This window comes from Erythrolamprus reginae, chromosome 2, assembly GCF_031021105.1.
Source record: "Erythrolamprus reginae isolate rEryReg1 chromosome 2, rEryReg1.hap1, whole genome shotgun sequence".
NCBI classification, from domain to species: Eukaryota; Metazoa; Chordata; class Lepidosauria; order Squamata; family Dipsadidae; genus Erythrolamprus; species Erythrolamprus reginae.
Window position 1 is genome coordinate 42,437,145 of NC_091951.1, and position 20,078 is coordinate 42,457,222.

The window sequence follows — 20,078 nt, forward strand, 5'->3', positions numbered from 1 at the left end:
CCGCCCCTCTCCGAAGACATGCTGCTTGTAACGTACATCACTTACAGACGCCATTTTGAAACACTGCTGCAGCTACGCTATCTGTCTGAACAAAAGTAAAATTTACACACACACTGCTGACAATTCAAATAATGTATATCTAAAATTTTGCATTTGTACCATTACAGTAGGCTGAGAAAAAAAAAGTGGTGCATTACTCTCGGCAACCCTTGCATTTTAGGATAGCTGATGAAAGGGGTGAAACCGAATGGCATTATTTAGAAATGTCCATCAAGCTGTTGATCATAACCATTTTAATGTAACAATGACAGCCTAGCTGTAACAAAGAAAGGCAAAGATAGCCAGCCAATCAGGTCTCCCTGTGTAGCCCAATTTGCATGGTGCTGCCTATAAGTGACCTTGCCAGCAAAGACTCATGACATTTCAAGCAGGGGCTTCCAAGAGGAAAGAACAATGGCCGCCAAACAGAATAGAATAGAATAGAATTTTATTGGCCAAGTGTGATTGGACACAGCAAGGCAAAAGGAAAGTCAGAGACGCAAAGAAAAAGAAAATCCAGAAGCACCAACTGGCTAAGCGGAAGCAGAAGCAGAAGCAGAAGAAACTGCAGCCAAGGAAACAGAAGAAACACCAGGCTTGTCAGATCAAACGTCGGGTCAAGCAACAGCCATCTGCCACCAAGACAGTAGACAGTGGTCCAGAGAGGATCTGCTCCCCAAGGCTCTTTGCCACCAAGATCTTTCGGCAGATGCCCAAGGTGCGGATGGAGGTCAAGACCAGTAGCCTGATCACGACCAGCAAATTGCTGACAGAAGGACGAGCTGTCCAGCATCTGTGGCACAGATGTGCAAGCCGCTTGAAGGAAGCCATGACGAAGGAAATGGCCAAGCTCTTGGCCGAGCCTACCAGCACCGAATGTGCTTAGAGAAACAACCTCCCTTCTCCCTCAGGGACCAAAAGGGAGAAGACCAAAGATCTTAAAACAAAAAATATCCCAGAAACTATAAACATACTTTCCTGCCCTTTTAAGCATAAGAAATCCTGCAAATGTACACCATCTTTCACCTCCACAATTGTTACTCCAAAATAATAGGAAGGCGGTTAAAAGTGACGACTGGACAGTGGCCTGTATTTTTGAGGAGAATTTCACCTTCTAAGCCAGAACCTCAAGGCTTAAGATGAGCCAAAGTTAAAGAGATGTTTGAAATAATTGTTTGTGAGGTGTTTGCAAAAAAAGAGAGAAAGGAACATCGTAATTATGGTACAATATGTGTGTTATCTCCAATAAATCAGGATTTTAACAACTATGTTCAATGTATTATTTTTTAATGTTTTCTTCCCTCTGGGTTTTTTAATCAGATACCTGATTAGGGGATTTGCTTTTGGGTTTTTATTTTAATCAGCCACCTAACATTTTGATTAACACTTGTATCCAAAGGAATTTGCAATAGTTATGCCATGAAAATGAATTTTCGGTATAAAATTCAATGAATTTTCACTGAATTTGTCCTACAGTCTATCACATTACGGCTTCGACCAACTATACATAATAATATCAGGAAATTTAAGAGGCGGCAGCACTAAGGATTTTTTTTTTTTTAAAGAGTTAATTTTACAGAAAAAAAAGAACTCAGTTGGAACTGGAACTATTTGGCCTCAGGAGCTATAAACGCCGTCCAAACGTCTAATGGCTTGACTGGATGTTTAGTTCCGTGTTTCCCAACCTTGGCAACTTGAAGATATTTGGACTTCAATTCCCAGAATTCTGGATGGGGAATTCTGGGAGTTGAAGTCCAAATATCTTCAAGTTGCCAAGGTTGGGAAACATTAGTTTTAGTTTTCCAACTGTGATGCAGTTATGCTTTGTGGCTGCCGGGAGTCCAATAGATATTTTAACATGGAGCGTTAACTTCCCCGAGGAAACGCGAAGGAATCTACACGTGTCACAATCGCTTTGCAAAATCGAAATTCTCAGCTCCTGTGTTTACGGAACGTTTATGTATGCCCTGTCAGTACCACTCCTTGTTCTGGTCGCGAAGCCATTTCTGCACTGTGCGAATCACGTCTTCGTCATCCTCAAAATGTCTTCCATAAATGGCATCCTTTAAGGGCCCAAACAAGTGGAAGTCTGAGGGAGCACAAACATTTGTGAATGTTCCCAACAGTTTCTTTCTTCGCAGTGAGAAATTCAACGACAACACGCAGCTACACTATTGTGAAGAAACAGAAAATTTATACAGACACTCCTGACAATTCAAATAATGAATATCTAAAGTTTTGCATTTGTACCATTACTGTAGCCTGAGGGGAAAAAATTGGTGCATTACCTTCTGGGCGACCCTCGTATAAGAAATCTAAATTAAAATCAGTTCTAAACCCCAATACAGTACTTAATACAATTCATCCACGTTCATTCTCTGGGTGTTACACAACTTTCGTTGCCAATGACAATTCGTTGTTTTGACAATGACAATAAATTTATTATTATTATTATTATTATTATTATTATTATTATTATTATTATTATTATTATATATGTTGTCTGGAGCTAGGCATAACACTCAACGGCCCCAAGCCTGCTGGCATAGATGAGTTTTTAAAGCCTGGAAGGAGGGTGGGGGCAGTACGAATCCCTGGAGGGAGTTGATTCCAGAGGGTCGAGGCCACCACAGAGAAGGTTCTTCCCCTAGGCCCCGCCAGCTGGCATTGCCTAGCTGACGGGACCGGGAGAAGGCTGATTCTGTGGGACCTAACCGGTCGCTGGGATACTTGAGGCAGAAAGCAATCCCTTAAATAATCTGGTCCTGTAAGTAATCTCATGTTTTTCTAGCCAACCTTGTCTACACCTCTGGCAAGACAAGAAAGAATGAAGCACAACATCCTGTCCTTTTGTGGAATGCATGGCAAGGAATCACATTTTTTGAGGCTAAACTTGATACGTCAAACTCCGTGCAGTTGGAAAACATCTGAGGTAAAACTGGGTAAGATGGTGTGTTTTTTTTCTTGGATGTATGAGCTTCTGCCCTGCTGTGTGCATGCGTGTGCCAGGCCGAAGCCATTGTTGATTTGGAGACTTTGACCTGCCGCATTTTATGCTTGCCCAGAAGCCGAGAGGGAAAGAGTGAGAGGGAAGGAGAGAGAGAGGAAGAGAGGAAGAGAGAGAAACAGATAGAAAAACAGAGGAAGGAAAAGAGAAAGAAAAAGAATGGGAGTAAGGAAGAGAGAAAGAAAATCAAAATCTAGTTTGAAACTAGCTCAACTATTTAAGTGGCATTTTGATATTGACAGAGTTGCCCTATTATGAGCTCACTGTTATAGACACACAGTACAGTATTTTATTTTGAAATTCTCTGAGGCAAAACAGGGTGGGTTTTTTATTTGTTTGTTTGTTTGTTTATTTGTTTATTATTTCTGTGCCGCCCAGTCCCAAAGGGACTGCCGCTCAGACACTATACTTTTCCGCCCACCCCCCCAAAAAATTAGAGGGAACACTGCCTATGACACGACATACTGGAGGGCACGCGAGACATTGCCCTATGTCAGCTCCAGCACACTGATTTTCAGCCTTGGGGAAGGCGGCTTTGCCCTCTGGAGGCTTCAGGGAATTTTCCTTGAAGCCCTAGAGTGCAAAAACCGGCCCAACAGGCAAACTGGAAGTTTGGAAAAACAGACTTCTGGTTTCCCTGTTTTGCTGTTTTTCACACTCCGCAGGCTTTAGGGAAATTTATTTTTGTTTATTTATTTATTGGATTTGTATGCCGCCCCTCTCCGCAGACTCCGCAGAAATTCCCCTGAAGCCCCAGAGTGCAAAAAACAGCACAACGAGCAAACCGGAAGTCCCTTTTTCCTAACTTCCGGTATGCCCTTTGGACCGTTTTTTCACCGTCCCAGACTTCAGTGAGCCCTGTGCGCATGCGTGGGGACGGGGGGAGGATTGTGTGCATGCGCAGGGGCAGCGCAGGGTGGTGGTACATGTGGGGGAGTGGGTGTGGCACGTGTATGAGTGCTAGCACACACATACACACTTTTGGTACACGACCCCCCAAAAAGGTACGCCATCACTGCTTTAGAATGTATTCTTGCTGTGGGAACTTGGGAGGGGCTGTTGCACGAGGGATGTAGAGATGTAGCCATAACAAATTCCTTCTAGGTTCTCAAGGTCATCCTTTGTTCAACACCTGCCTGGAAGTTGATGGGAGTAACCAACATGTTGGCAGAATAAGACTGGTCAATGTGATGAACTTGTGGGTGTGGGAGCAAGGGAATAAACTTTAAACTGGGTGGAGAAACCCTTGTAGCTTTAGATTTGGGTTTCTCCCAGATGTGCCAACATGGCTCTGCTAATGAATTGGGACTTTGAGGAATGCTGTGCCTCGGATTCTGATTTAGTTTCGGATGCTATTTGGAACCCTGAGTTTGTGTGTGTGTTTGTGTGTGTGTGTCAGGGTGGGGGTGGGAGAAGAATCTGAATTTGGTAATATCTTCCACTACATTCTGATGTAATCAATTCTTCCACCCATAGAACTATTTTGCCTGCAGGGTTACGATGGGAGTCATGACCCCAGGAGGAAAGCTCCACCCATTTCTATGAGCTGTGTTGACGAGGGGTTAGAATACATACTCTGCCCACTGTCAGGAGTTCAATCCTGACCGGTTCAAGGTTGACTCAGCCTTCCATCCTGTTGGGGGAGAGTTTTGCACATGCGGAAGGTAACCCCACCAACTAGCCATAGTTCACAACTATACCTAATTGAAGTCTTCAATGAAAAAACACTGCCCCGGGTTTTCTTGTAAAAAATATATTTTACGTTTCTTCTTAGCAAAATGCTTCTCTAAATAAACTATCACAATACTATCTTACACTACTATTATGTCCACCTCTGCAACCACCCATAAACCACTAAGCACTAAACCACCAACTCACTATAACAAACCACCCAGCACAAAACCACACCCATGCAACTCCTTATATATAGGTTACAGCCGATCAGGTTGCAGCACAATTAGCAAACCCATGATTCCATACTGATTATGGCTTACATCACCCTTTCCTATAGTTACAAACCATTTTCTTGCATTGTAATATGACTTCAAGAAATAAACTTATTTCTGACACATCCCTCTGAATTCAGTTAAATGAGGACCCAGAATTGTTTGGGGGCAATGTGCTGACATTGTAAGTCACGCATAGAATACTGTAAATAGATGTTTTTAAGAAGATGTTGTATAACCATTTGTTTGAAGTGGTGTAGCAGGAGGTTGGACTAGAAGACCTTCAAGATAATAATAATAATAATAATAATAATAATAATAATAATAATAATAATAATAATAATTTATTAGACTTGTATGCCGCCCCTCTCCGAAGACTCAGGGAAACTTTCAACTCTGTTATTATTCTGTTTTGTATATTGTAGTTGACAACAGGCCTCTGAGAAACTTTCCAGTAGAATATGAGGATTAAGAGTCCCAGGATAGATAACAAAGTATGAATCTAATGGAAAAGTCTTGAATTTGGGGCTAAACATACCTGTAGAAAAAAATTACTTATATCTCACAAGGCAAGGAATTTCACTATGAAGTCACTGTCAGTTCTGGGTTGAGGCCGCCCTTCCCTTTTGCACATCAGATAGTAAGAGTTATGAAAAGCAGGTTGTGTCAGCTTGAAGCCATCGTTTAGAGTTTGAGACTTTGGCCTGCCACAAGTAGAATAGTACTATGGGAATTGGGGAGGGGAATTGGGAAAAAATACTAGCCACCAACAAATTATTTGAAGAAGATTCAAGGTCATCTTTTATTCAGCACCAGCTGGAAGTACAGGGGAGGATCGTGGACATTGAGTGCTCAATGTGATAAACTTGTGGGTATGGAAGGTTTGCCTATTTGCCGATGACTCTAAAGTGTGCAATAGGGTTGATATTCCTGGAGGCGTCTGTAATATGGTAAATGATTATCTTTACTAGATAAATGGTCAAAGCAATGGAAACTGCAGTTTAATGTTTCCAAATGTAAAATAATGCACTTGGGGAAAAGGAATCCTCAATCTGAGTATTGTATTGGCAGTTCTGTGTTAGCAAAAACTTCAGAAGAGAAGGCTTTAGGGGTAGTGATTTCTGACAGTCTCAAAATGGGCGAGCAGTGTGGTCGGGCGGTAGGAAAAGCAAGTAGGATGCTTGGCTGCATAGCTAGAGGTATAACAAGAAGGAAGAGGGAGATTGTGATCCCACAATATAGAGCGCTGGTGAGACCACATTTGGAATACTGTGTTCAGTTCTGGAGACCTCACCTAGAAAAAGATATTGACAAAATTGAACGGGTCCAAAGACGGGCTACAAGAATGGTGGAAGGTCTTAAGCATAAAACGTATCAGGAAAGACTTAATGAACTCAATCTGTATAGTCTGGAGGACAGAAGGGAAAGGGGGGACATGATCAAAACATTTAAATATGTCAAAGGGTTAAATAAGGTTCAGGAGGGAAGTGTTTTTAATAGGAAAGTGAACCCAAGAACAAGGGGACACAATCTGAAGTTAGTTGGGGAAAAGATCAAAAGCAACATGAGAAAATATTATTTGGCTGAAAGAGTAGTAGATCCTTGGAACAAACTTCCAGCAGACGTGGTTGGTAAATCCACAGTAACTGAATTTAAACATGCCTGGGATAAACATATATCCATCCTAAGATAAAATACAGGAAATAGTATAAGGGCAGACTAGATGGACCATCAGGTCTTTTCCTGCCGTCTGTCTTCTATGTTTCTATGTTTCTATAACTTTATCTCTGTCCCAAAACGTAAGCTTACACATGCTGCATACACCTCTGCACATTCCTGGCTCCCACGCCTAGTCCCACATGTTTGTTCAAACCAATGAAACTTCTCCCTGGTTGTGATGTACTTGCTTGAACAGGTTCTTTTTAATGTATGCTGAATTGCACACCCAGCCACACTGCACCTTATAAACCCCATCACTGTAAGCTATGTGTGGTGTTAGTGTGTCTGTAGCAGTTTTCCCTTGGGAAGAGCATGGCTCAGTCGCTATTCTTAGTCAACGTCTTCCTCTTCTTCTTAGCCGTGCTGCTGCTTTATCATTTTAGCAATATCTTCAGATACTACTTCAGGATCTTCTATTTAAAAGGCTGGATACTTGTGTGGTCCTGTTTTCTGCTCCCAATCCTCGCTCTCCGTGGAAGGAATGTAGCAAATATAAGGTAAGTCACACAGCACTATGGCATTAGACACGCACACGTACATACATGTTCTTTCAATGACTATCAGGTGTTAAACAGAGCAACAGATTACTTGCGGGACCGCCTTCTGCCGCATGAATCCCAGCGACCAGTCAGGTACCACAGAGTTGGCCTTCTCCAGGTCCCATCAACGAAACAATGTCGCTTAGTGGGGCCTAGGGGAAGAGCCTTCTCTGTGGGGGCCCCGGCACTCTGGAATCAACTCCCCCCAGAGATTTGCACTGCCCCCACTCTCCTTGCCTTCCATAAGAATCTAAAGACTCCGCCGCCAGGCTTGGGGCTATTAGACTCTAGCCCCCTGGCCGACAAATGGTATGTATGTTGTTGAGTGGGAATGATTGATTTTAATATACAGTGGTACCTCTACTTAAGAACTTAATTAGTTCCGTGACCAGGTTCTTAAGTAGAAAAGTTTGTAAGTAGAAGCAAGAGAGCAGTCATGGGCTTTCCAAGATATGCCCATGTTTCATCAACACTCCGCGGCTTGCACTGGCTGCCGATCACAATTCAAAGTTGGTTAAGACCTATAAAGCCCTACATAGCACCGGACCAGACTACCTCTGGGACCGTCTTCTGCTGCACGAATCCCAACGACCAATTAGGTCCCGCAGAGTTGGCCTTCTAAACGATATTTGGAGAGGTTTGGGGCAAGAATAGAAACTTTTGGGAGAGCGATTTTTGGAGAGATTTGGGGCAAGATACGAAGCTTTTGAGAGAGCGATATTTGGAGAGGTTTGGGGCAAGAAATGAAGCTTTTGGGAGAGCGATTTTTGGAGAGATTTGGGGCAAGATACGAAGCTTTTGAGAGAGCGATATTTGGAGAGGTTTGGGGCAAGAAATGAAGCTTTTGGGAGAGCGATTTTTGGAGAGATTTGGGGCAAGATACAAAGCTTTTGGGGGAGCGATATTTGGAGAGGTTTGGGGCAAGAAATGAAGCTTTTGGGAGAGCGATTTTTGGAGAGATTTGGGGCAAGAAATGAAGCTTTTGGGAGAGCGATTTTTGGAGAGATTTGGGGCAAGATATGAAGCTTTTGGACTGGCGATTTTAGCAGCGAGATGTGGTGAAGGAAGCGGCTGGCTAGGGGGGATTTTGGCAGCAGGATGGGGTGGCTGCGGGGAGCAGAGGAAGTGGAGGGCTAGAGGGGAAAGTGGCAGGGAAATGGGGCAGCTCTGGCGTTCCCCGCCTCAGGTGCAAGCAAAAGGGGGCAGGGAATTCCGACGGGGAATTCCCATGCAAGCAAATGGGAAATCCCGGTGGTGACAGTCACAAGGCAGGGGAATCCCTTCGGCAGTCAGATAGCTCATACGCAGTAGGAGAGTCCATGGACCCGGGCTCAGGTTCGTAAGACGGAAAGGGTTTTTAAGACGAGGCAAAGAAATCTTAAACCCCGGGTTTGTATCTTGAAAAGTTCGTATGACGAGGGGTTTGTAAGACGAGGTATCACTGTATATGAGATATAGGAGAGACAATAGGACAGGGGTGGAAGGCACTGTAGTGCACTTAATGCACGCCCCTCACTGACCTCTTAGGAATCTGGAGAGGTCAATTGTGGATAGTCTAGGGGTAAAATGTTGGGGGCTTGGGGATGACACTACGGAGTCCGGTAATGAGTTCCACGCTTCGACAACTCGGTTACTGAAGTTGTATTTTTTACAGTCAAGCTTGTGCTTTTGTGTTGTTGTGGTTGAAGTTAAAGTAGTTGCCGACAGGCAGGACGTTGCAGCATATAATCTTGTGGGCAATACATAGATCATGTTTAAGACGTCTTAGTTCTAAGCTTTCTAAATCCAGGATTGTAAGTCTAGTCTCGTAGGGTATTCTGTTTCGAGTGGAGGAGTACCGAGATCTTTAACCGAGTTGGGGTTATCTGTGATAATTTGATTATTCAGTTTGTATTTGGAGTTCAGATTCTTTTTGCCAATGTGTAGGACAGAGCATTTGCTGGTTGAGATTTGGAGTTGCCAGGTGTTAGACCGCTCAGAAACAGAGTCCGAGTCTTGTTGGAGAGTAGCTGTCTTATCAGTGGTGTTGAAGAGTTTTGCCCCCAACAATCTGGGTCCCCATTTCACTGATCTGATTCAACCTTGAGCTGGTGAGAACTGAACTGCTGGCAGTCAGCAGAATTTGTTTGCAATACTGTATTGTAAAGCATTGCATTGCAAGATCATGTGCTGCAACTTTCTACCTGTCAATGACTACTTCAGCTTCAACCGCAACAACACAAGAGCACGCAACAGATTCAAACTTAATATTAACTGCTCCAAACTTGACTGTAAAAAATATGACTTCAGCAACTGAGTTGTCGAAGCGGGGAACTCATTACCTGATTCAGCAGTGTCAACCCCTAACCCCCAACCTTTTTCCCTTAGACTATCCACGATTGACCTCTCCAGGTTCCTTAGAGGTCAGTAAGGGGCGTGCATAAGTGCACCAGTGTGCCTTCCGTCCCCTGCCCAATTGTCTCTCCTTATCTCATTTATCTTTTCTTCCTTTCAAATATGTTCACCTACACTTTTATATCTTTTCTTCTATTCTTTTCTTTACTTATATTATTACATATCTATTCTCTTCAATGTGTATTATGTATTGGACAAAATAAATAAATAAAATAATAATAATTGCATGTACAGGTTCTGCAGCTGAAGAAAGCACAAAACTCCTCAGAAAGACGAATGTGAACCTTGCTACTTGGTTTATCACATTCTATCACACTTATTCATGTTTCTACTCAAAGCACAACAAAAGCTTTTTGGCTGCTAGCCAATGGATCAAATTAGCTCTGAAGAGAGAGAAGTAAAATCAAATATTAATGATTAAGGAGTTAATTAATTCCTTAGACACAAGCGTCAGGGGGGGGATCACCCACCAAGAAGAAACATGTTGGATTGACATCTGAAACTGAACACATTTTCTGTAGAATAAAAATGTTAAGAGGAAAAGATAGTAACGATCTAATTGGGCAAAAAGGACATTTTGGCTGTGCAGTAGTAAAGTCATTTGGGTGATTTCACATTTGTCAAGAATCATGTGGTGCAACACTTAATGATTGTCATAGGGGTCAAATAAGCAATGAAGAAACAATCAATATTAATAAAAATCTTAGGATACAAGCAACAAGTTACAGTCATACAGTCCTAAGTGGGAGGAAAAGGATGATAGGAATGATGAGAAAAACTAGTAGAATAGAAGTGCAGATTTAGTAGAAAGTCTGACAGTGTTGAGGGAATTATTTGTTTAGTAGAGTGATGGCGTTCAGGAAAAAACTGTTCTTGTGTCTAGTTGTCTTGGTGTGCAGTGCTCTGTAGCGACGTTTTGAGGGTAGGAGTTGAAACAGTTTGTGTCCAGGATGCGAGGGGTCTATTTTATTCTACTAAAGCCTTATTTGAATTACCGTAGTGCAGCAATGTCCTTGGCTTCTTTTCTTCCAGCGCTCTTAATGTTTCAAAAGTACATCTGTTCCAGAGGTGGTTTGTGCATGGTTTGGACCAGTTCTATAGAACGGGTAGCAGGAATTTCCCTCCATGCGCTGAACCAGGAGCAATGGCTGGCTGGCTATGCCCCCAAACCAGCTTTCTTGGCAATGGCGTAAGTGCCGCCATCTGGTTTTTGGCTTCTGCACATGTGCATAAGCCAAGGTTTTGGCACAGTGCATGGACATTTTATTCTATCTATCTATCTATCTATCTATCTATCTATCTATCTATCTATCTACCATCTATCTATCTATCTATCTATCCATCCATCCATCCATCCATCCATCCATCCATCCATCCATCCATCCATCCATCCATCCATCTATCTATCTATCTATTTTGTCCAATACATAATACACATTGAAGAGAGATATGTAATAATTTAAGTAAAGCAAAGAATAGAAAAAAAGATATAAAAGTATAGGTGAACATATTTGAAAGGAAGAAAAGATAAATGAGATAAGGAGAGACAATTGGACAGGGGACGGAAGGCACACTGGTGCACTTATGCACGCCCCTTACTGACCTCTAAGGCAGTGTTTTTCAACCAGTGTGCCGCGAGACATGGTCAGGTGTGCCGCGAAGCTCAGCAAGAGAGAGAAAAAGAGAGAGAGAAAGAGAGAGAAAGAAAGCAAGAGAGAAAGAGAAAGAGAGAAAGAAAGCAAGAGAGAAAGAGAGAGAGGGAGAGAAATCAACAGAGAGAGAGAGACGCAGGGAAGGAGGGAGAGATAGAAAGAGAGCAAAAAAGAGAGGAAGGAAGGAAGAGAGAAAGAAAGAGGGATGGAGAGAGAGAGGAAGGAAGGAAGAGAGAGAAAGAGGGAGAGAAATAGGGTGAAAGGGAGGGAGAGAGAGAGAGAGAATTTTTTTGTCCAAACTTTTTTTAGCCCCCCCACTCCCCTCCGCTCAATGGGCCCCATGATTTTGTATATGTATAAAATGTGCCGCAGCTCAAATAAGGTTGAAAATCACTGCTCTAAGGAACCTGGAGAGGTCAATCGTGGATAGTCTAAGGGGAAAATGTTGGGGGTCAGGGGTTGACGCTACTGAATCAGGTAATGAGTTCCCCGCTTCGACAACTCGGTTGCTCAAGTCATATTTTTTACAGTCAAGTTTGGAGCGGTTAATATTAAGTTTGAATCTGTTGCGTGCTCTTGTGTTGTTGCGGTTGAAGCTGAAGTAGTCATTGACAGGTAGAACGTTGCAGCATATGATCTTGTGGGCAATACTTAGATCATGTTTTAGGCGACGTAGTTCTAAGCTTTTTAGAGCTAGGATTGATAGTCTGCTTTCGTAGGGTATTCATGTACACGCACAAAGTGGGTGTGCATAGTGCAACCAGTAGTGTGCGACACACACGTGACCACGTGGCGTGGGAAGAAGCAAACTGGAGGCAAGATAAGTTAGAGCTCACCCCTGATCTGTTCTCATTCTTTGTTCTAGGGCTCTGCGTTTCATCATGCTACCCTTGAAATTATTTTATCGCATTAAGATCAACGTGCAGGGAGCCTCAAATTTAAACCTGAAAGGGCCTTATGTCATCATCTCTAACCTGCAGTGCTCCATGGACTTGCTTGGTGAGTTTGTGGATCTTTTGGCGCACACTGTGTTGAAAGGATCCTAAAAATACGTCTTGAAATAGGAATAACCTATCTCCATCTTTAGAAACATAGAAACATAGAAAACATAGAAGTCTGACGGCAGAAAAAGACCTCCTGGTCCATCTAGTCTGCCCTTATACTATTTTCTGTATTTTATCTTAGGGTGGATATATGTTTATTCCAGGCATGTTTAAATTCTGTTACTGTAGATTTACCAACCACGTCTGCTGGAAGTTTGTTCCAAGCATCTACTACTCTTTCAGTAAAATAATATTTTCTCATGTTACTTCTAATCTTCCCCCCAATTAACTTCAGATTGTGTCCCCTTGTTCTTGTGTTCACTTTCCTATTAAAAACACTTCCCTCCTGGACCTTATTTAACCCTTTAATATATTTAAATGTTTCGATCATGTTCCCCCTTTTCCTTCTGTCCTCCAGACTATACAGATTGAGTTCATGAAGCCATTCCTGATACGTTTTATGCTTAAAACCTTCCACCATTCTTGTAGCCCGTCTTTGGACCCGTTCAATTTTGTCAATATCTTTTTGTAGGTGAGGTCTCCAGAACTGAACACAGCATTCCAAATGTGGTCTCACCAGCATTCTATATATCTTTACCCACATAAGATTAACTGGAGGAAAACTGATCCCACAAAGAATAATATCACACCAAAAATGGTGGATCCCCCCAAAAATGTGCCCATTCCATCGTTTAATTTTATTGATTTTTTTAAATATTGTATTTTTAACTCTTCATATAGAAACATAGAAGATTGACGGCAGAAAAAGACCTCATGATCCATCTAGTCTGCTCTTATACTATTTCCTGTATTTTATTTTAGGATGGATATATGTTTATCCCAGGCATGTCTGCTGGAAGTTTGTTCCAAGGATCTACTGCTCTTTCAGTAAAATAATATTTTATTTATTTATTTATTTATTAGATTTGTATGCCGCCCCTCTCCGTAGACTCACGTGTTGCTTTTGATCTTTCCCCAACTAACTTCAGATTGTGTCCCCTTGTTCTTGTGTTCACTTTCCTATTAAAAACACTTTCATATTTTAGTTGCATTGTTTAGCTGAAGTTTGTGCTTGCCAGAGTAGAAATGTGGCATGCAGCTTAAATAAATTTAGGGCCGAAAAACAAAAATAGTAGCAATAGTAGGATTGTAAACAGCAGTGATGGGTGTTTCCCCTCGAACAATGGCTAAATACGCAATATATTTGAAACATTATTATTTGCCCTGTTTGAAGATGGACAAGACGAAGCATTTGGGAAGAGCATAGGACTGAAATATGTTTTATTCACGTGCGTTTTTTATCATCTCTGGTAGAAAAAAAATGGCTTCAGAATTCTTCCAGAGGAGAGTTTATATTTCAATAATTAATATTTTCCATGTCCCCAAACCTGGCAACTTTAAGACTTTATGGACTTCAACTCTCAGAATACTTTAAGTGTTCTGCTGGCTGGAGAATTCTGGGAGTTGAAGTCCACAAGTCTTAAAGTTGCCAGGTTTGGGACTTCTGCTCTACAGTATTCTACATTCCACATTTGGGAACAAAATTGCTCAGAAATCTTTCTGTAACCCGGTATCAATCTTTTGAAATTGTTGAAGGCAACAGGGATGTGAATCTAGGTCTGTTCACTCCAGCTGATGCTAATCCTCACTGTATAGAGCGCTGGTGAGACCACACTTGGAATACTGTGTTCAGTTCTGGAGACCTCACTTACAAAAAGATATCGACAAAATTGAACAGGTCCAAAGTCGGGCTACAAGAATGGTGGAAGGTGTTAAGCATAAAACCTATCAGGAAAGACTTAATGAACTCAATCTGTATAGTCTGGAGCAGTGTTTCCCAACCTTGGCAACTTGAAGATATTTGGACTTCAACTCCCAGAGTTCCCCAACCAGCAAATTGGGAAACACTGGTCTGGAGGACAGAAGGGAAAGGGGGGACGGGGACATGATCGAAACATTTAAGTATGATAAGGGGTTAATTAAGGTTCAGGAGAGAAGTGTTTTTAATAGGAAAGTGAACACAAGAACAAGGGGACACAATCTGAAGTTAGTTGGGGGAAAGATCAGCAGCAACATGAGAAAATATTATTTTACTGAAAGAGTAGTAGATGCTTTGAACAAACTTCCAGCAGAAGTGGTTGGTAAATCCACAGTAATTGAATTTTAACATGCCTGGGATAAACATATATCCATCCTAAGATAAAATACAGGAAATAGTATAAGGGCAGACTAGATGGACCCTGCGGTATTTTTCTGCCATCAATCTTCTATGTTTCTAAAAAAAGATGTGTAAAGACATGGCAATTTGAGATATAAAAGGAAGAAAATGCTGCTAACTTTTTTACTGAATTTTACTTAAGGTCTTTTTCTGCTGTCAATCTCCCGTTTCAATCCTGCCCTGGCTAGATTCTATATTGGTTGACTGGGGAGTGGTATGAACCAACAATTAAATCTTAGATTTGACCTTTTTCTGATCATTTTTTCTTCTTCTGCAAAAAAAACCCCCAACCCTCCAGGGATTTTTCAAATCTTGCCCAAGCAATGTACCCTCTTCGTCAAGAAAGACCTCCTGTATACGCTCACTGTTGGTGCTGTCCTGTGGCTGTGTGGCTTCATTTTCATTGACCATAAAAAGGAAGCAGAAGCCGTGGAGGTCATGTCAGCAACCGGAGACACCATGCTCCAGGATCACGTGAGTAGGGGAGGACAGCAATGTATAACCACTGCATTGCTTTCTGTATTCATGGAATCATAGATCATCCAGGGGCATGGGGTGAGGTATCATCAGTACGCTGATGATACCCAGCTGTACATCTCCACCCCATGTCCAGTCAACAAAGCAGTGGAAGTGATGTGCCGGTGCCTGGAGGCTGTTGGGGCCTGGATGAGTGTCAACAGACTCAAACTCAACCCGGATAAGACGGAGTGGCTGTGGGTTTTGTCTCCCAGGGACAATTCCATCTGTCCACCCATTACCCTGGGGGGGAATTACTGACCCCCTCAGAGAGGGTCTGCAACTTGGGCGTCCTCCTCAATCCACAGCTCACATTAGAGAAACATCTTTCAGCTGTGGCGAGCGGGGCGTTTGCCCAGGTTCGCCTGGTGCATCAGTTGCGGCCCTATCTGGACCGGGACTCACTGCTCACAGTCACTCCTGACCTCATCACCTCGAGGCTCGACTACTGTAACGCTCTCTACATGGGGCTACCTTTGAAAAGTGTTCGGAAACTTCAGATTATGCAGAATGCAGCTGCGAGAGCAGTCATGGGCTTCCCTAAATATGCCCATGTTATACCAACACTCCGCAGTCTGCATTGGTTGCCAATCAGTTTCTGGTCACAATTCAAAGTGTTGGTTATGACCTATAAAGTCCTTCATGGCCTCGGACCAGGATATCTCCGGGACCGCCTTCTGCCGCACGAATCCCAGCAACCAGTTAGGTCTCACAGAGTTGGCCTTCTCCGGGTCCCGTCAACATCCGGGTCCGCCTTCTGCCACACGAATCCCAGTGACCGGTTAGGTCCCACAGAGTTGACCTTCTCCAGGTCCCATCGACTAAACAATGTCGTCTGGTGGGACCCAGGGGAAGAGCCTTCTCTGTGGCGGCCCCGGCCCTCTGGAACCAACTCCCCCCGAAGATCAGGACTGCCCCCACCCTCCTTGCCTTTCGTAAACTCTTGAAAACTCACCTATGTCTCCAGGCATGGGGGAATTAATATACCCCTTAGCTATTATAATTTATGTATGGTTCGTTTGAGTTGTATGATTATTTTTATAAGGGTTTTAAACTGTTTTTTTAACCATTGGATTTGTATATTGTGTATTGTCCTGTTGTGAGCCGCTCCGAGTCCTCAGAGAGGGGCGGCATACAAATATTATAAATTACTATTATTATATTTATTATTATTATTATTATTATTATTATTATTATTATTATTATTATTAATTTTATTTTATTTTATTTCATTTTATTTATTTGTTTATTTGTTTACTTGTTTACTTGTTTACTTGTTTACTTGTTTACTTATTTACTTATTTACTTATTTACTTATTTACTTATTTACTTATTTACTTATTATTGGATTTGTATGCCACCCCTCTCCGTGGACTCAAGGAGGCTCACAACAATAGTGTTTTTAAACACTTTTAAACACCGAGTGCCCATACTGGGCACATGTGCATGCTCAAACTTAAAGGTGCACATACATACATGAATGTGCAGACATGCCCCTATACATGTGGTTCTGTGTACCACCTCTGACACGCGTGCCATAGGTTCGCCATCATGGGCCTAATGTGTTCTTAATAATCAAACTTGTTCTTTCCTTTCTCATTAGCTGAGAATATGGGTATTTTCCGAAGGCTACAGAACGGGCGAATCCACCTTGGAGCCCTTGCAAAGAGAGGCTGTCCATCTTGCAGTGAAGGCCCAGGTAAGATTGTGACATTTCCACACTATTTCTTTACTTAACTCTGACAGATAGGAAAGCGGTGCTATTATTGTGAGTCATTTTCATTTGTGAAAACCAGAACCATTGATGTAGCAAGCTAAGCAATGTGTAATCATAATTATTATTGGAGTGCAGTAATAATTATTATTGGCAACTGAGCTACCACCCAAAGCAGCAGAACAATCTTTATCTTAGAAACATAGAAACGTAGAAGATGGAAGGTGGAAAAAGACCTCATGGTGCATCTCAGAGATCAGCACCCTTGAAAATGTCCAAAGATACTTCACCAGAAGAGCCCTTCACTCCTCCACTTGAAACAGAATACCCTACGAGACTAGACTTTCAATCCTGGGCCTAGAAAGCTTAGAACTAAGACGCCTTAAACAAGATCTAAGCATTGCCCACAAGATCATATGCTGTAACGTCCTGCCTGTCGGCAACTACTTCAGCTTCAACCACAACAACACAAAAACACACAACAGATTTAAACTTAATTTAAGCTCCAAACTTGACTATAAAACCGAGTTGTCGAAGCATGGAATTCATTACGGGACTCCATAGTGTCATCCCAAACCCCCCAACAATTTACCCTGAGATTATCTATGGTTGACCTAGCTAGATTCCTAAGAGATCAGTAAGGGGTGAGTACAAGGGCACTAGAGTACCTTCCGTCCCCTGTCCTATTGCTCTCCTATATCTCCTATACCTTTCTTCTATTCCTATATCTCTTCTTCTATTCTTTCATTGATATGTTCTATTACTATATCTTCTTTTCTATTCTTTCTTAGATATATTTTACTATTAGTATCTCCTCTATAACCTTCATCATGTATTTTACTATGTGTGTATATACCCACTAAATCCCTCATTGTGTATTGGACAAAATAAATAAATAAATAGTCTGCCCTTATACTATTTCCTGTATCTTATCTTAGGATGGATATATGTTTATCCCAGGCATGTTTAAATTCAGTTAATGTGGATTTGCCAACCACACCTTCTGGAAGTTTGTTCCAAGCATCTACTACTCTTTCAGTAAAATAATATTTTCTCATGTTGTTTTTGATCTTTTCCCCAAATAACCTCAGAGTGTGTCCCCTTGTTCTTGTGTTCACTTTCCCATTAAAAACACTTCCCTCCTGAACCTTATTTAGCCTATTTATTTGCTTGTTTGTTTGTCTGTCTGTCTGTCTGTCTGTCTGTCTGTCTGTCTGTTTGTTTGTTTATTTAGACAGCAGACAGACGGACAGACTTCTAATTTGACTTACCGTATATGCCGCCCAATCTCAAAGGACTTAGTGCGGCTCACAACAATTTAAATCTTTCGATCATGTCCCCCCTTTCCCTTCTGTCCTTCAGACTATACAGATTGAGTTCATTAAGTCTTTCCTGATACGTTTTATGCTTAAGACCTTCCACCATTCTTGTAGCCCGTCTTTGGATCTATTCAATTGTATCAATCTTCTGGGCATTGATTATTTTTCTTACCTTGCAGGTGCCAATCATTCCTGTGGTGATGTCCTCCTACAAGCCATTTTTTAACATGAAGACTAACAAATTCACATCAGGTATTCTGTTGCACTGGGAATAGCTAAGTCAATGTTTGTCTGGTGGTGTTTTTTTTAACCCCTGAGAGGTAGCAACATTAGCTATCAGGGGGGAAAAACAGGTCAGCCCTTCATCACACAGCACTGTAGGCTCCAAAAGGCAGATAACGGTTTTATATCAAGGACTCTACTTGATTTAACCCCACCTCTGTCTGTCTGTCTGTCTATCTATCTGTCTTCTATCTGTCTGTCTGTCTGTCTGTCTAGAAATCTGTCTTCTCTCTCTCTCTCTCTCTCCCTCCCTCACTCCCTCCCTCACTCACTCACTCACTCACTCACTCACTCACTCACTCACTCACTCACTCACTCACTCACTAACTAACTAACTATCCATCCATCTGATGGCCAGGCTAAAAATTGGTGCTTATTTCCAATTTTTAGTAAAAATGCTCCATAGTAAACAATGGCTTCACTTAAATGTGTGTTTTGCCTCCTATGCAAGTTAGAGGTGGTCAGGCCTTTCAGAAACCAGCTGGCACTCCCCAGAAGGTTAACTCTGGTCATTCTGGATGAGACATGATGACAGATCAAATGTATTTGGATACTTATGAGCCATGCTGCTTCTTCTTCTTCTTCTTCTTCTTCTTCTTCTTCTTATTATTATTATTATTATTATTATTATTATTATTATTATTATTATTATTATGTCAGTACAACACAGCAAACGAGATCACTATGCTGGATTTCGTATTTCATCACCAGTCGGGCACTTCCCAAGCACCTAGGACTGCGTGATGTAGCGGCAAATTATGTTTGCCGATCCCAGTAAAGCGGCCTTTTGCAATTGACAGATGGAGATTTTGTCAATTCCGATGGTTTTCAAATGTCCACTAAGATCCTTTGGCCCTGCGCCCAGCATGCCAAGTACCACTGGGACCACTTTCACTGGCTTATGCCAGAGTCGCTGCAGCTCGATTTTTAGATCTTCTTATTTCACTAATTTCTCTAGCTGCTTCTCCTCAATTCTGCTGTTTCCTGGGATTGCGATGTCGATGATCCATACTTTCTTTTTCTCCACAATCAGGATGTCTGGTGTGTTATATTTCAAAATTTGGTCAGTCTGAAGTCGGAAGTCCCACAGTAGTTTTGCTTGCTCATTTTCGACCACTTTTTCGGGCTTATGATCCCACCAGTTCTTTGCCACTGGTAGATGGTAGTTCCGGCACAAGTTCCAGTGGATCATCTGTGCCACAGCATCGTGTCTATTATTATTATTATTATTATTATTATTATTATTATTATTATTATTATTACTATTACTATTACTATTACTATTACCATTACCATTACCATTATTATTATTATTATTATTATTATTATTATTATTATTATTATTATTATTATTATTATTATGGTTTCTTTGTTTTCTCTCCACCCAAGGGGAAATCACCATCCGGATTCTTCCTCCGGTGAAGATTGAAGGATTGAGCCCGGGTAATATCCCGGACTTAACGGACCGTGTGTGGAGGACCATCCTATCCAACTTCCATGAGATCTCAGGAGAGCCTGAGAAGCAAGCAAGTGTAGTAGTCAAGGAAGACACCACACAAGCCCCGAATTAATAAGGAACTGTTTCAAACACACACACCCTTCATTGCTTCTTCTTGGGCTTTTTGTGAATCTACCCATTTACAGTAATACTGTGGTACCTCTACCTAAGAACGCCTGCACTGTACTTACA

At 41.9% G+C, this 20,078-nt stretch overlaps 1 protein-coding gene across 1 annotated transcript; it reads left to right on the top strand.

The window, feature by feature from the left end:
• Positions 1–7,023: 7,023 nt before the first annotated feature.
• LOC139158392 (1-acyl-sn-glycerol-3-phosphate acyltransferase alpha-like) lies at positions 7,024–18,381 on the top strand. The gene is made up of 5 exons (XM_070735698.1): positions 7,024–7,208; positions 12,162–12,295; positions 14,856–15,031; positions 16,677–16,772; positions 18,286–18,381. The coding sequence occupies exons 1-5, from the start codon at positions 7,024–7,026 to the stop codon at positions 18,379–18,381; spliced, it is 687 nt and encodes a 228-aa protein (XP_070591799.1).
• Positions 18,382–20,078: the final 1,697 nt, after the last annotated feature.

What these genes read in the sequence shown, in the direction of transcription:
- LOC139158392 (XM_070735698.1), top strand. Translation starts at nt 7,024, where the DNA reads ATGGCTCAGTCGCTATTCTTAGTCAACGTCTTCCTCTTCTTCTTAGCC. An exon ending in AGGAATGTAGCAAATATAAG is followed by an intron (nt 7,209 to 12,161) that starts GTAAGTCACACA and finishes TCTTTGTTCTAG; the next exon opens with GGCTCTGCGTTTCATCATGC. An exon ending in ATCTTGCAGTGAAGGCCCAG is followed by an intron (nt 16,773 to 18,285) that starts GTAAGATTGTGA and finishes CTTACCTTGCAG; the next exon opens with GTGCCAATCATTCCTGTGGT.